This window comes from Mizuhopecten yessoensis, unplaced genomic scaffold, assembly GCF_002113885.1.
Source record: "Mizuhopecten yessoensis strain PY_sf001 unplaced genomic scaffold, ASM211388v2 scaffold10751, whole genome shotgun sequence".
NCBI lineage: Eukaryota > Metazoa > Mollusca > Bivalvia > Pectinida > Pectinidae > Mizuhopecten > Mizuhopecten yessoensis.
The window spans coordinates 996,143-1,014,085 of record NW_018408703.1 but is presented as its reverse complement, the minus strand read 5'-3'; the positions used below and the strand labels follow the sequence as shown (position 1 = coordinate 1,014,085).

At 35.7% G+C, this 17,943-nt stretch overlaps 1 protein-coding gene across 9 annotated transcripts in view; it reads right to left on the bottom strand.

The window, feature by feature from the left end:
• The window catches only part of LOC110462130 (nephrin-like), a 193,291-nt gene that overhangs the window by 31,618 nt on the left and 143,730 nt on the right, over positions 1–17,943 (bottom strand). For 8 of the 9 annotated variants that reach the window (XM_021515969.1, XM_021515970.1, XM_021515972.1 and 5 more), the window contains 11 exons: positions 17,243–17,392; positions 16,745–16,861; positions 15,499–15,774; positions 14,934–15,020; positions 14,556–14,732; positions 13,977–14,201; positions 12,945–13,067; positions 12,084–12,377; positions 11,220–11,504; positions 10,506–10,784; positions 9,925–9,951 (listed from right to left, as the gene is read on the bottom strand). In XM_021515969.1, coding sequence (XP_021371644.1) covers positions 9,925–9,951; positions 10,506–10,784; positions 11,220–11,504; positions 12,084–12,377; positions 12,945–13,067; positions 13,977–14,201; positions 14,556–14,732; positions 14,934–15,020; positions 15,499–15,774; positions 16,745–16,861; positions 17,243–17,392 — 2,040 coding nt within the window. The remainder of the gene's footprint in view (positions 1–9,924; positions 9,952–10,505; positions 10,785–11,219; positions 11,505–12,083; positions 12,378–12,944; positions 13,068–13,976; positions 14,202–14,555; positions 14,733–14,933; positions 15,021–15,498; positions 15,775–16,744; positions 16,862–17,242; positions 17,393–17,943) is intronic. The other variant, XM_021515974.1, reaches the window with a different exon arrangement.

The following is a 17,943-nucleotide window of genomic DNA, read 5'->3' as shown; positions in this document are numbered from 1 at the left end:
TCAGTGCTGAGTAATATTAGATTTGGAAGTCGTGAAACAACTTTACTGGACAAATGGGTCGGATATATATACCGGGTATATACAGTGCATTCCCCTTATTATCAAGTACCATTTATTAGAGTGAAATGTGATATTAAGTGAAATGTGATGGTAAATCATTCACCCCTGAAGACACATTTGAACTCTTCCAAATCGAAGGATGCAATAGTTCATAATGAAATTTCAGGGTTGAATGAGTAAAAAGATTTGTTTTGTTTTCTGTATATAAAGTAGAGTGGTTTTACATTCCAAAGATAAGATTTTAAATAAAACCTGACACCCCAACTTTTGATGATAATATAAGTCTATTAGCTAAGTGAAGACACTTCCTTAACAATGTTTCCGTTGTCTTACATCTAGCCAGCTAGAGTATTAAAAATTCATCCACAGGTCCTTTTCAAGGAGGGTCACCATGAATTCCATATATGAGCTAAACTCGGGTGTCTGTAACTTTTACATGTATACATATGTACAGTAGGGAAACTGGCCATAAAATAGGCCAAATAACATTCAATTAAATACAAGATATACAGAGTGAGACTGGGGGAAACGTGACATTAAAATAAATGTGATATAAAGTGGAAACAGCTGTGTAACTTTATGGTATGTATACACATCTGTTAAAATTTCTGTACTTTGTTTATATTTACCATCAGACATTTTGGCTGGATGCTAATTGGTCTGTTCTTCTATCTTCGTAGCGAACAGCTACAGGTTACTTGTTTTTGATGAACAAACCAACTTGTTCGCACCGTTTAAATAATCCTCATGTTTTTAATCAAATATTAAGATCCAACACGATTTTGTTGAAAACTGTCGCAAAATCCCCTTGTGTTTAAGTTTATAAATAAAATTCTGCAAATGAAAATAATTCCCAGGTAAAATTAAATCCAAATGACTCGACACATCCACGATTTTAATCTGCTCCACTCTCAGATGAATATCGATCAGGTTTTCTCTCCGATATAAAAGTCCCACTTTCCTCTGAGCTGGTCGACATTTTTGGTATTCAGCCTGTATTTAGTGTTATATCGTACGAATATATCTCCAGCAAGGCTTTAATACAAGGAAACCTCTACCTGGATTTTTACCTGTAGGGGTCCCAAGATCCACTAATGATAATACAGGTATACATACACTATACACCCAGGTATAGAATATTGCCAGCACATCTAAACCTTCCCTTCAGTGAATGTCTTCCAAAGCAAGTCTATTAAACTAATAACCCTCAGGTAAAATCATTATTCATACAAATTTCTGGCTAATATGACGAAGGTGTGGAGAGTCAGATAATTCATTGATCACACTACACAGGTAAAAATATCCACGGAGTACATTTATTCCTTTGTCAGGTTAAATTTCCGTGGGTAGTTCCTGTAGAATTCACTGCTGAGTCTTGCCACCTGGGAGTGAAGGTGCACCGTCGTACCGTCGACTTGTTTCTCCGGCTTTGTGGTACAAACACAGCTACATCTTCTCTACTAGGTTGAACCCCTACACTTCTCCAGAGAGGGAAGACAGATTCCGGTCTACCTCAACAACTACGGGCCCTGGTGGGTATAGTACTGCACACAAAATACTATGGCTGCCTGGCTTGGCCTAGATTGTAGCTACACACACACAGTCACCCAACCACAACAACACAACCACTTTACAGGTATACACAGCTAGGTGATCCCTCGCCTACCCTGTACAGGTATGACATGGACTCCTCCAACAATCATCACTGGCAATCGGCTCTGCCTAATTGTGCCAGAAGGGATGTTTTGCATGAGTAATTATGGGAAATTGCTGTAGTTATTTTAGACCCAGGTAAAAATCTATTGTGTTGGTTGAGGTGTTACAATAAGCTGGCGACTCAATGCCAAGGAGAAATCGGAGAGTCGTGTTTGTTCCTACAGTACAGGTTGTACTGTGGAAGTATATAGACAATTATCAGTCCATATTGTTATATTTTCACCACAGACCTACTCAATCACTTTGCATGGCAAATATCAATTGAGGCTCCCAAAGGTGAATTTTGTTTTTACGTGTTTATCTTGAGTGCATGGACATATTTTTTTATTGGCTATTATACATGCAAATACAAAAAAAATAGTATTCTCTATTCAGTTTCCAGTTTTCTTTTTCTTATTACACGTTTCTGTCCCCCACACCCCGTGGCAGAGACAACTTTTTATCATCAACCTAGCTGCCAGCCAATTGGAACCCAAGACAATGGATTTAAAGGATAAAAAGATATTTTTGCAATTTCTGTCACCACAGAATTATTATTTACAATTTCACCTCGAATCCCCTTTCATTCATGAAAAAACCCAACAAAATTCTAAGTTTAACAACATCAATGAAAAAAGCGGCCCCAAGGGGAAATCATTAAACGCTGCTTTCAGCAATATTGGCAGACCACGTGACGAAAACACCTGTCATTTCTAACAATGGCACATTGTTATGTAAATATCCCATCATTTTATTATCAATAATATTGACATTAAAACACATAAAAATGCCAATGTATCACAACAGAGGCCATTGGGAAAGGATAGATAACTTTTATTAGAGGTCTTCTATCATGAAACTGTAAAACGAAAGATGTATAGAAATTACTGAGATATTAAAAGGGTAAAATCACAATTTTGCTTTCTTCCAACTGTCTGTTTTTTTAACTTCCTTTATACAGTTGAATTTGGTTACTATAAAATGGCTTCAAAGGAAACAGTTTATGAAAGGAACAAAGAAAAAGAACGCTTTTAATGTGACAGCAATTTGTAAAATTATATTTTTCTTAATTTTGATAAAATTCATGAATGAAAATTTACATTTTTTTTTGATGAATACAATTTCATTTCTCATCACATATTTAGTCTAGACAGCAATTGCCTTTGAGAATGTTTCAAGAGCAGATAACTCTGTCTTAATTACGAAAATTAAACAGATTGGCTCAACAGACTTTACCATCAATTAAATTTAAATTAGATTTTTTTAAGGAGATTGAAGTAAAAGTTGCTGTCCTATTTATCTGTCTCAATTATGAAAATTAAACAGACTGGCCCCACAGTCCTTCAATCTTTAAATTAGATTTTATAAAAGAGATAAAATTAGAATTTGCTATCTCATCAAATTTCAAAAACATTGTAAACAAAGTTCCGAAGATCAGGGTGACATGACAGTTTCAAACAGTTTCATAATTTAAACCCTTACAGCCTGTGATTATAGTCCCCCCTCGGGGTAAACGTTATACAAATGTAGTTCATTGTCAAACCTAAGAAAGGGATGTTTTTAAAAGAAGGGAGATATTCAAAAGGCCAGAAGAAAGATAAATATTGACGTACATGGCTTGCTAGCTAAACCTGTCTTGCTTGTTTGACAATTTCTTATATAAATAAGTATTTTCTTACAGTCTGCAAACTTGAATGTAAGTTTTGGCACTGTGTAAAACATGAACTGGCATATTTTGATGGGCAGTGTGGACTGATGTCAATATTTATCTATTTATTTTTATTTTGGTAAGCACCGTCGATCTGGAATCCACAATTTCAGACCTGCCATGACAAATTCAACTCAAACAGCATTTAAAGGACACATGTTCTGAGACCTAGTACATGTCATACAACACCAGCCATACAGAGTTATATGAAAACGTACACCATGTGATAAGGAAAAGCACATCTGGTGACAATAAATCCATGAATAAAATGGTTATAAGTTAAACAATTTTCTTTCATTGCACCTCTGTGATATCATTTTAAAGCCTATATTTATGTCCTTTTTGTAAATCTGTATTTCATTTCATACCTAAAGATGTTAATTTAAAAAGCTATTTCATACATTCATCTTTAAAAAAAAAATCAAACACCTGTGATTACTTTGTATAATTCCACCCGTCAATCATGACAATACATTAAGTAAAATCTAATAATCATTTTGTTAAATTCTGTATATATATTTTTTAAAAGTCTCGAAGTACTGAAGGAGGCATGGTAGTCTAGTGGTAGGACGCCGGACTCGTGACTGAAGGGTTGCAGGTTTGAGTCACGGCACGGCACTGTGTTGTATCTTTGAGCAAGATACTTTACTCGGCTTGTTCCAGTCTACTCAGCTGTAAATGAGTACGTGGTTGGGCAGTGCTAGAATTGTTGAATGCTAGCTGTTGGCGCCGAAATGGCAGCACCGTCTGTATGCTCCCGAGGGAGTTGAGAAAAGTATTGGCTGGTTGCAAAGGCCCTATAACCACCGATAATAATTTGTGAACCGCTTTGAGACGACCTAAGAACTAGATTGTGATAAAGCTGTATATAAGAACCTCAAATTATTATTATTATTATATTATTATCGCAAAAACAATGGTATTTGATACAAATAATGGGCTGTAAGCTAACTACAGGGACACAAGGTTTCTTTGTGTGGTATGGGACAGGCATACTTTCAAATCCAAGGGTTTACATGTTTTACCTTTTTCTCCTAAAACTTATGAACAACAAAAACAGCATGAACGGTCAATCTGGCTATGACTACAGGAAATACAGCTCCATATTAATGGCCCCAATTGTGTCTGAAACGATTTTTCTCATTTTTCTGTAACTTCTCATTAGAATTTTCTTACAGTGATGACATTAATTAAAGGAAGATCCAGCATTGGTTTGATACTCCAGAAATAAGTACAATGCCATATCTCTTTTCAGTAGCTAATTATTGGCTGAAAATCAGATTGAATCAAACTTTAACGAATTCTTTACACCTATTGTCCGAGCTTTTCTGTGATCTTGATTCCACAAAATAGTTTACGCAGATACAATATCTCCGATCTTTTTTTTTATGGGTTTGGTAACAAGAGCCATGTGGCTTCTCACGAACACCTGATCGACAACAAATGCTGTTTTGTTAGGACCTGCCACGCAAAGAACACAACAAATGTTGTTATTGTGTACTTGTAAAGCTGTTGATTTTTTCCCCGTGTTAGAGGACTGGTGATAGAAAGAATATCATTTGTGCACTGTTCACATTGTTCTATATGTATGTAACTTTATTTCGGTTTCCCTAAAAGCTTTTGTGATTATCATAACAAATTTTTAAACAAAATATACATTTGAAACATTTTAAAAATAAATAGATTTTATCTTGTGTAAAGAGATAAAAAAATAACTGCATTACAAGGCAGAAATATATTTCCTTATTTTCGTGTTGAAGAACAGAGAAGACGGAAAAAATAAAAATGAAAAAAAATAACTGGGAAAATGCGTAAAAAGGAAGCAACATCATTTGTTCTTTTAAAAGATTTCCTATTTTGGGATCAAACTCATCTTTTGACAAATTTTCTGTTTTGAGATTAGAATAAGTGAAGATCACATTAATATTTCAGTTTTTGGTCGAACAGTTCATCCAAGCTTACCTGTCCACCAGGTAGGTTAGACTACACTTATGACAGGTGTGCCAGACCATATGTCTGTCCACCACCTGTAGGCCAGTCATCTAACTGACCCCTGCGGGTCATCCCTGACCACTCATTATCTTGTGATATATAACATTTGAGTGGCCGGAATACCTGGAGGGTCAGTTTGACTTTTGTAACTGTGGTATGTAAATCCTATTTACCTGTTAGACAGGTAGACAGGTGTAGGTTGTCAGTATTCAGGACATACACTAAGAGGTCAATTCAAGAAATGTAACTGACCATTAACTAGTTTGGTCCAAGCTTAAACTGCATGACCATAATTTTAACTTAAGGATCCTCGTACCACTGCAAAAAAAATCTTATTATGCATTCGGAACTGTTTTTTTCAAGCAAGACTATAGCTTTTGATATATCATTTAAGAAACGAAATTCATACCTTACAGACTTAATGAAAAAGCAATAAAGGTCAATGAGCTACCTGGTCAACGGACGTGTTCTCACCAAGTTGTGTGACAGTTATATCAAAAAGGATTATTTACTGATATGAACTCTGGTCTAGGTTGTCAAGAGTTTTAAAGAGCATGATTTGAAACAATATCAAGCTGTGAACCTGGTATGAATCCTGCTATAGGTGCAAAGAGTTGGGGTGAATCTGGTATGAATCCTGCTACAGGTGGTGCAATTTAGAGTTTAGGTGAATCTGGTATGAGTCCTGTTATAATATAGATGTAAAGAGTTTAGATGAACCTGGTCTATATCCTGCAACAGCTATCAAGAGTTTTGAGTAACCTGGTAAAATCCTGCTATAGCTATCAAGGGCTAAGAAGAATCTGGTATAAACCCTGCCAAAGCTGTCAAGAGTGAACGTGGTATGAATCCTGTTATAGTTGTAAAGAGTTTAGGTGAACCTGTATGAATCCAGCCATCTTGTCACATCATATCTCTCCTATTACTCTTGTATGTATAAGACTAGAGGCTTGTCACCATGGTAACGCTGTCAACTTGTAAAACGTGTATTAAAGCTATTACTATGATTTCTGGTTGGCTAAGCAGAGATTTGACACAGCTAGGTGATAAAATGGGGCTATTATACCACATTATACTGAAATATTTGTTATCCGAGAGGGGGATAATTTCTCATGTAATGTAAATTTGTAACCATATTTTCCCAAGCTTTTAAAAGTCTGCACAAATAATACCTGCCATACCTAAAAACAAGAATAGACCACAACTATTATCCTTGAAGGAAGATTCTATTGTCAAGGTACAGGTGTTGAAAATGTATCCAATATCTTTTTCATGACAGAATTACTCATGTGGAAAAAGTGATAAAAGTCTGTTTTGCTATGAAGTAATGTATATCGGAAGCTAAGGCCAGAGGGTGAACTTCTTTTATGTCATAAAACTTTCCCGAATTCACAGCCTACTGCTGATCAACGTATAGTTAGCTTAATCTTCTAACCTACAAAAAAACCCAGAAAAACAAAGCAAAAAATGAATTTTTCCCAAAAATATCCAGGGTAATTTTTAACATTCTTAATTATCGTTTTTAGTGAAAAACTTAAATACTCAACCTTAAATTCCTTGATTTGTTTTTACAATCAAACATTTTTTCATTTATTCTAAAAAAAATTGGTATGGTTTCAAGCTAACAAAGTAATGAGTGTTAAGAATGCCAATTGTGATACTGACACAGGTGTATGCATCAATTATTTCGACAAAATACAAATTTCTCAACAAAAAATAAACAATTACAGTTAAAAAAAACAGTAGTTATATAACATGTGGGAAAGTGTTGCAGGAGAAAACACCACCTGGCAACCTTTGGGAAAGTTTGAATCATCATCACCCAGCATCGGATGTAATTGTAGTCCCGCCGTTACAGAAAATAATCACGGTAATTTGAAGGGAATTGTTAAGGGCTAGATACACTTTCCACCTGTAACAGACGTAATTGTAGGTTAAGACCAGCAGAGAAACACAACTTGTGGGAAATGTTCAAGTGAAGACAGACTTTCTCATGAAAAGCTGTGATGATTCAATACTCCAGTGATCTCATTCCAACCAAGGGATCTTAATGGTGGAGGATTTTGTTTCGAGTAAGAGGTTTTTTCATGTTTGATCAGCAATAAATGTGTGATAATTGATTTTCATAATTGTTGTCATTGATGAATTTAATGTTTTTCTAATAAAGTCAAGTGAATCTGATACCGTGGTTCTCGTTACATTTTATGGGACCGATTGTATGCGAGACCTAGCCTTATGATGGAATATTAAGATAGGTCCGGACAACTCTTAGACTGAACATTTAATACAAAACAAGAGGATTGTCTAGGCAGAATTGTTATTTACTCATTCACCCCTGAAGACACATTTTAAGTCTTCCAATTCATAGGTTGGAATAGTTCATTATGCAATTTCAGGGCTGAATGAGTTTATAGTATATCAGGGTTAACATTTTACTGTATCCAGATTCAAGTGCTATCTTTGTCTGATAACATTTTGATTTCAGAAAATCTTCCCTTTTTACCCGTCCTTGTATGACCAAGGTTGTTTCGAGGATGATAATAAATCTGAAAAAAAATCAATCTTTATAACATCCTTAAATCAGAGTTATCTTCCCTTAATTACCATCCTTATATCAGAGTTATCTACTCTTAATTACCATCCTTATATCAGAGTTATCTACTCTTAATTACAATCCTTATATCAGAGTTATCATCCCTTAATTACCATCCTTATAACAGAGTTATCTTCCCTTAATTACCATCCTTATATCAGAGTTATCTTCCCTTAATTACCATCTTATATCAGAGTTATATTCTCTTTATAACATCTTTACATGAGAGTTATCTTCTCTATAACATCCTTATATCAGTTATATTCTCTTTATAACATCTTTACATGAGTTATCTTCACTTTATAACATTTATACATGAGAGTTATCTCCTCTTTATGACATCTATATATCAGAGTTATCTTCCCTTTACTACATTCTTATATCCTCTTTATAATTTCCCAATATAAACACTTTTGTAAGAGTTATTTCCTCTTTGTAAGATCCTTATATACAGGAAAATTGAATGCTAACTGTTCAACAAAATAAATGGAATCAAGGAGTGTTTGACATTGTACTGCAGGATATATAATAAAAACAAAGGCATATATAACAATCATGATCTGCAAGCTAGTAAATAAAACAAGTAGTAAGATTTTACTGTAAATAGCTGAGCGCCCTTTATATAATACATTGTATACCATTTATAAAAGTAGGAAGGAGGTCTGAAGCCTGCGGGCATTACAGTTATAAACGGTCACACAGAACCACTGACTGACATATTTATGTAAATAGCTTCCTGTGTGAAAAGAATTTGTTAAGTAAATCAACTTGAATAAATCTGTCTGAATACGAGTAATGTTATGGCCATGATTGACACAGATTTATCACAAGATTATGCAAATAAGGCTTTTCTTGGTGACAAGAATTGCAAAAGAGTTCTAGCCGATACATATAAAGGCAGATTTGGTGGTTACAATTTCAGCCATTTAAACTGTCGAAATGATTTATATACATGCGTTTATTGTAAGATCGGATGACATTTTGCATTTATCTGTAAACTATGCACATCTTGAAAATTAAAAAAATCTGAATAAGAAGGTTAGAGAAGTGACCAACACAAAGTAATAAACACCAAAACGCAACAAGGAAACCGAAAAACATTATTTTCATGCACTGTTAGATATGCAGGACTAAAATAATTCCCGGTAGAGTACATCTGTTTTGTGCTGGTCCAGTAAGATATATATAACACAAATAGTTTCCCCGTCGACTATGAGACCCCTCTGATGCGGTGTGCCTGTCGACATTGCCAGCTGGTACAGTAATAACATGTCAGTATGTTTTGTGTTTCCACGCTAATCTCACGCCCCAGACAGCCTGTACAGGCCTTGTTGATGTATGCAGTGGTACATGTGTTTTTTAAGGCTAAAATGTAACACAATATTACATATGCTGGACGTGCTCTACCACAGTTGCCTGGCAACTGTTTGTGCCAGAGTATACAGGTAGAGACTAACAGACAGCTGACATACAGATGTGTGTGTGTAATGATGAAGTTAATATTAATGTAAAAATAATATAAGAAAACCATTTATGACATAAATGATGTTGTACACTATTAAATATGAAATGAAAACATACTTCAAAAAAAAAAAAAAAAAAAATTCTTATGAAAAAATTTGTCTGAATGAGACTATTTATCAGGATAACAAAAGTTATGTCCCTTTTAAATATTATTATATGGGTTCAATCTGTAAGAGTTATGCCCCTTGAACCACACAAAACATCTTACATACCTCAGATCATGCACAGTTACCCCCCTTGTGTGTATAATGTGTATCATGTTTGGACAGTTAAAAACAAACCAGATTGATTTAATTCAAATTCAAAGTAAATCAGAGCACAACTCAATTCAACACTTCAGCAAAGTACGAACCACTTAGGACTTCAACACAGCATTTCCCTGTAATACCCATTCGACAATCTTAAATAGAAATATCATCCTTTTCCTTGAAAAAACATATATTTTTTTTATTATTTAATTAAACTGTAGAAGGAAGTGCTTCTGTACCAGATTCTGTATCAAATAATGAAAAAGACTGTCCAAACCTGACAGATTCAAACTTATCAGAACTTGTCCTCCACACTTTTATACATTTCAAGTATTTTTACATCTAAACCTGTTTACATGCCATGATAGGAAGGAAAGATTTGTATAGAAAAAAACCATCAATGCAAGTTGCCTTCTCTGTCAATCATCCTCAGCTAGATTCACTCTTACTTTCATCAATGCCTTCGTTGAGGATTGAACCTGGGACCTCCAGTTTACTAGCCTGAAGCTTAACGGAATAAGCTAAGATAAATTCTCCGCTGCCAAGTCAGTGGGAAGCAGCTAGTATTTCACCCAGGAGATTCAAACATCGATGTAGCTCCTTGAAAAACAAGAACTTAACACTACCTGTTTTTTACATGAAATTGGTCGTAGCGTAACAAAAAAAAATAAAAGTGAAAACTTACGGATTTCGGCAGCCACATGAGCCCCACAAACTTCCTGTCGCGACAGCAGACACAGTGAGATGTTTAACTTATTAATACCATCCTCTAGCACTGAATAGGACTTCTGGGAAGCGTCAAAACAGTCCACACTTTTTACGATAACTGTCGACCACGTTGTGCCGCCATTGCGACTGACTTTGATACGAACACAGTATGTGACATTGATGTCAATATCGAGAGTCAACGACTTCTCAGACACTTTAAACACTGGTACAGACTTTATAGTCGGAAAAGTTAATCCTGGAAATCAAGAAAAAAAGGCATTTTAGAAAAAGTATAATAATATTTATCACACTAATACAGTAAAGGTATTTTTTTTTGCTGGGTAGTCATTTTCGAAATATTTATACTTTTTTTTTGCGAAAAATTAAGCCAGTGAAAAAAATAGCAAGTCCATCGAACCTTACTGTAGCACTATATGCAATCGCTACGATGTAAACCTAAACTCTACAATAATGGCGATCTCCCGAAAGTGACCATTTTTGCAAATCTGTCAAAATCAGAAAATGCGAAAAAAATCCTCTTTTGTATATTATTCAACAGTGAAAACTGTCTAAATGAAAGGGCAAAATAAAACGATCAATCAATTTGAAACAAAAACAAATTATATCTGGAATTATTCTATAATTTGAACGTTAAATAAGAAATTTGAAATAAATCCAAATCGAAACTTACTTTGAGTTGTGACTTTTATTGATTCCGAGTGATTGCCTTGTCCGAGCTGATTCACACCGTAAACTTTGAAGTCGTACGTTGTTTCCGGCATTAAACCGGTCACATTGTACTCGTCTGCTGTCGCCACATCTACATCGTTTGCACCATGCGATGAATGTGGGAGACTTGTGTAGCGAATATAAAATGTCTGAGATTCTCCCCCGTTAAATCCGGGAATCCATCGTAAGTAAACGGATTCCCATGTTTTAGAGAGTACAGCTAAAGCGCTGGGTGCTTCGGGTTTATCTAGAAAATTAAAGCCGAAATTGAAAATCAAACCTAAATTAAATCAAAATTAAATCAAAATACTTGTTTTACAAACACATCCCATTACATGTACAACTTGTGAGGTCATAAAAATATAATTTTCGGATTTAAATTTTAGTAGAAAAAATATATTTTTGGATACAGATTTGGTCTTGGTTATTTTGCCCTTCACAGTTGATCAAGTTGTTATTGTATAATAAGCTGTATTATACCATATTAATCCTGCAATAAGGGCAGGGAGTCAATACATAAACCCTGACACAAAGTAGGTGGCTTAGCTTATTACAGGACAATAAAAAAATAACTTATGTTACGTTAGACATGGGTGGGCTTATTACCAGGCATGGGCTTATTGTCAGATAAATACGGCAATATTTGCCATCATTATGCATTTTTATCACCACTGTAGACGGTGCAAGTTGAGCTACAGCAATTATTTTAAGTGTACAGTAGCAAATTTCAACTTTTACCTGTGCTCAGCTTACATAGTGACGAATAAAAATATTCTAAGTCCACACAAGTTGTCCCCCTTTGAACCCGTTTGTAACACGATCTTACTTTTGACTGCCAGGGTAATTATTTTGACTGCAGTTCCCTGGGGGCTTATCACCATACACTTGTAATCTCCAAAATCTACATTCTGAACGTCAGTGATTTGTAACACATTTGTCGCTTTGGAAACACCAATATTCGCAGTAGGCTCCTGGATAAACCGGCCGCCAAGAGACAAGAGTGATCCCCCTTTGTACCACTGGAATTGTGGGATAGGGTATCCCTGGACCGTACAGGACAGCCTGGCCGTATCGTTGGCCGTGGCTGCTACCTTCTCGTCCATATCGGTCTGCGGTGGAACTGTGAAAAGTTAACAATATTCATAAAGGTTTCTACAAAAACTTGACACAAATGCTAATTCAACTGTCTTTTTAAAATATATATTAAAATGTAAGTCGACTTCACCATTTATATAAAGCAGTAAAGACCAACCGCATGCAACTATAGGTAAACATCACTGGCCTTGGTCCTCGGCCTAGTGACTGGGTAAATACGAAATCAGTGGACTGATATTTCTATGATATAATGACGAGATCTAAAGTATTTGATACATTTAATTAAACATACAGGTTAAGAAGAGTAAAATTACACTAGTCTGACATGAACATTTTCAATATTAACCATGAAAATATATATAAGTCAGGTCTTGTAGATTTTTTTTAAATCATCCCCAGGCAAGTATTTTAAATATGAAACTGTACACCCCTTGGGTCTATGCTATTTTTATATTGACTGTTAAAGTCTGGTCAGTATGTCTATATTAACAGTTAACATCTCATTAAAGTATGTCGTATTCAACAACTTAAACAAGGTCAAACAATAGAGTAAGGTCAAACCAAGGTCCTGAGAGTGACCTTTGACACTTACAGAAGATGAGGAGCTCCTTGGTGTGACTCTGCTGTGTGCCGGTGGCGTTGGACAGGGCCAAACAGGTGTAGTTGCCAATATCTTGCAGCAGAAGGGTCCCACGCGACGAAGAACGCCCCGAACCTACAAAACGAAAATTTCTTGCATCACCAAACATATAAATGATGGGTGGTAGGACGGCGCAGTGAACAAAACACTTGTCTTTAACCAAGGCGGTCGGGGTTCGATTCCCTGATTGAACGTAAAGGTATGGGGTCACCTGTCCAACCACGTCAGTTTCCTTCGGGTACTGGGTTTCCTCCCACATTAAGACCCCCCCCCCGCGCGCGCGCTAACATCCGGGCCAACAAGGGTGATTGATATAAGTAGAAATAACTTGTTTTATATTATTGTAAAATAAATAAAGTTTATAACTTAAAATTAATGACACATTGCTAAATCTTTCCTACAGTCAAATCTCAATATAATTTACCTCATTTATATACAGTAGAACTTCATAATAATGCTTATTTTATATAAAATAAAACTTTCATATAAAACCATTCCTTAACCCTTTCATCACTGTAAGACCATAATGGACTCATCCAGGTCAAAGCATGGTAGAGTCTACTGAAGTTACATAGGGGTTAAAGGGTTAAAGCTAAAATATATCAATGTTGCTTTAGTTTCCTTTGTTTCATTATCTGAACCCCTTTATAATGCCCAAATTGTTCAGTGTAAAGGATTGCGTTGTGTAGATTACAGTAACAGTAGCTAAGATATCTTTATACTGTATATTTCTCAATGGGAGTGATCATTCCTTAACGAAGACATCGTTATCTTTAAAAGAAACACGACTGATGACAACTCACCCACGACTCACTGTTCGACATTAATGGTGACGTAATTACCTAGGAAAGAAACACGACTGATGACGACTCACCCACGACTCACTGTTCGACATTAACGGTGATGTAATTACCTAGGAAAGAAACTCGACTGATGACGACTCACCCACGACTCACTGTTTGACATAAACAGTGACGTAATTACCTAGGAAAGAAACTCGACTTGTGACGACGTATCGGTAGGCGCTCTCCAGACTGACGGTGGTAGAAACGGAGTAAAAGTCACTGTCCTGGTCGAATCGGTTACCATCTTTGTACCAGATGATATATGGCTGGGGTCGGCCTTGAACAACACACTGCATGGTGAAACCTGTGTTGTTGTGATGAATTGTCTCCCTTGGGTTGGGTAGCTCTTTGAATGAAACAGGCTCTGGAAAAATATAACACATAACAATATTTATCTTTGTTCAAATTCTAAGAATATTGATTTTTTTTGATTTTTTTGAATCGTTACCAAAAAAGCAGAAATAGGAGTTTTCTTGATTGATGTTATGACTTGATTTAAGAATCACTGTCCCACTGTATATAAATGTTGTATATTATTACTGTGTTTTTTTCGTATTGATACAGTTACTTCCCCTTAATTTGTTTTTGATATAACTGTAGCACAATTTGGCTAAGGCACTTCCGTTGACTGGGTGGGTAGCTTAGTCAACGCTGTTGTTGATATCAAGAAATATAAGTTAACACATATCTTCCTGGTCATCTTGACCACACAACATACCGTAGATGTCCACTTGGATGACACTTGACCCGCCTGACCCGATAAGGTTGACCGCTGCACATGAGTAGTTTCCAATGTAGCTAAGGGACACTTGGGGGATGACCAAGTCCGCAGCGTTCTGGGCAAGTTTAGAGTTGGTTTCCACCCGCCTCCACTCAAACTCTGGGTGGGGATATCCTGTTAAAAAAAATAAAAATAAAAAATAGTTTAACTCATTAACCCCTGAAAATTCATAATGAACTATTCCAACCTTCAGGGGTGAAAGAGTTAAAGGTTTCAAAAATTGTCTTTATCTGATAACATACTGAATTATGTTTTTTGTAGATTTTTGGCATCAGTACCAGCTTTAATACAAACTGCTTGAGTTATGTCCCTTACCTGGATTGTTGACGGAACATTTGAGTGAGAGCTGCTCTCCTACGTTTACGGGACTGTACGGTGATATAAAGGCATCGCCGGGTTTATCTGTAACAAAACAATCGTAAAAACAAACTCCACTTTATAATTCAATACAGGAATAAATATTAAACAGTTAAAGAATTGTAATGAAGGATAAAGCCAACACACCTATTCAGGAGTCGATTGTCTTTAAATTATCAAACTTAAACTGTTTTATTATATTGAAATAAATTTTGCATGCAGACTACTAAACAAAATTTATTTTTTGAGGCCCCTTATTTTTGTGGATCAATTTCACAGGTTTAATTTTTTTTGCGGATGTCACATCTGGAAGTCAGGGAAGAAAGTGTTACGATAAAAATGGATAAATCTGACTTTAATTTTGCAGGCTGTATTTTTCTCGCAGAAGAAATTTTATGATGGAAATTACAAAAAATACATTCTTTACAGCAGATGGTTGATTAAATGCCTATACCGATGGTCACCAATATGTACCAATGGAAAAGAATCTTATTTTTTTTTAACCAATGAGAGGTAGTCTTACATTGCACATATAGGAATGAGTATCCCCGCCGTTCCTCCTCACGGGCAACCTGATTGGACAGCTGTAGCCGGTTCCTGGCTATACACGAGTAGTTTCCCATCTGGCTTACATCGATATTGGTCAAGTTGAGGTCTCGTCCACTTGACCCCATACTGCTGTCGATCTTGAGCCACTGGATGGACGTCACTGGCGGGTTGGCGTCCACGCTGCACCTCATGTTGAGGTTGTCAGACTTACGGACAGTGTATTTAGGTGGCACTGTGATGATTGGTGCATCTATAAATAGATTAACAAATAATGTAAACCATTAACTGTAATAGCCGTAACTAGAGCCCAGGGTGATGAAAGTTGGCTGTTCCAGCAATTAATGTAAAGGGGACACACCTGTAGGACACAATCTGAGGGAGAATTCCAAAATCAAAATATTAGAAAACAATTTTGTCAGATAGCGAGTCTATAGTTTCTGATATAAAGTGCATACCTGGTATATATATATAGCAATATAAGACTCTTTGAGTTTCTTTTATGAAAACTAATCCGTCAAGCCAGATTAAGCATACCCCATATTTGCAAACAAGGTTTGCACAGAAAAATTAATCTCATCTTTGTAGCATGTAACGTAAATATATCGTAATAGATTTTAATTTCATCATGTCGCCTTTTCTGCATTGCTTTATCAGAGTTTTCTGTCACGTCATTGTTGAACCATTGTGACGTCACATGAAAAGAATGCAAGATAGAAATTTCCTACACCCCTCTCTCACCCTGGACAGATCTATCTTACACACACGGAAATGAGAGAATATATTTTATAAACAGGAGACGTCCTGAAAGTGGTTGTGAAGAGGAGCACTTTTATCGTCCCATTCACCCATCAAGTCACATTTGAGCCTTTCCAAATCAAAGACTGGGCAAGTCCAGTTTAGATATGTAGGGGTGAATGGGTTAATAAGGGGAGGGTGCTCTTACCAAAGAGAATATAGTACATATTAAATGTGATTTGTAATTAGAAAATTAGTAATGTCAGTTCATGTACCATGTTTGAACATATATTTGAAGAGATATTTGTGTTTCTAGAGAGGAAAAATGAAACGGGGCCAGACCTGGATTCCAACCCAGGACCTCTGAATTCTAGAGAGACACACTAACCAACCAAGGTACGTAGACACCGGTTGTTGACAGGCCCAGTCCTGCTTTTGAAATCAGGATCACCTCTACTCTGACTATATCTGTAAGTTATACGTACACATGACGGTGAGTTGTGTTGATAATACTCTAGTGTTGATGGTATTGGTTGCGGTACAGGAATATTCTCCCGTGTCAGTCTTCTGAGCACTTTGGAATGTGTAGGCGAGGCTAGTACCTGTAAAAGCAGAATTTTAAATCTAACTTACAAACTTTCTTTATTTTTTATAACCTGATATTTTCTTTAAATTGGTTTAACATTTTTTTTGATTCCTGTGAAATAAGTATCAACTTAACCAAAAAACACATCCAATTTTTAAGTTACCTCCCTTTACCCACAATATTTTCAAAATCTTTTTTTTTTTATCTTTTATTTTTTTATTCCTGAATTTTCTTAATTGTGTTAATTTCCACAATTTAACAGGAAAATGTCTACAAAATTCTTCACATTTACAATTCATAAATTATATTCAGAATATGACTGCTATGCAAAACCATTTTACAAAATACACTTTTTGCATCACATTGAAAATTAACATTGACAGTAAGTGTGGTATACCTGATCCCATGCGTAGTTGTGACGACCCTTTACGCCAGACGATTGAGGTGGCGGAAGGATTAGCGTCCACAAGACATTCCATGTTAAAGAGCGTTCCCAGCAGGATGTTGAAGGGAGGGTAGGCAGGCGGAAATGATATGATTGGGGCATCTGTAAACAAAAACATTATAACCATAAAATAATAACATACAGCGTTTATACTAGGGTTGTATGTATCTATAATGATCGTTCTAGATCTACACGTTCATATATTTATATTAGATATAAAAATATGCGACATGTTTATTTAATAACACACAATTGTCTTAAGTTTAACCTTGTAGACGCAGTCAAACACAAGGTGGCACACACTGAGCCTTCGAAATGTAATGACTTATTTCAGAGGTGCAGAAAGCGTAAGTGAGCGTAACCCCTGAAGTATTGAGGATGATCTGCTAGGTGTGTTAACGGAAATGATACATAGATGCAAGACAATATATCATGCTCTGAATCAACTCACTAATAAGTCATGTAAAATATACAGATTTTCACTCATATATCCTTCCAATTTTCTGTTTTTCTGTATATTTTTTTTCTTGCAATAAAGCTTAAAACTAATTTCCGCATTTTTAAAAGGTACATGGAGGATTCTTAATTTTATTTAACAATACATCAGCTTATTAATATTTTTGAAAAAAAAAATGAAAAAAAAATCAGGGTTA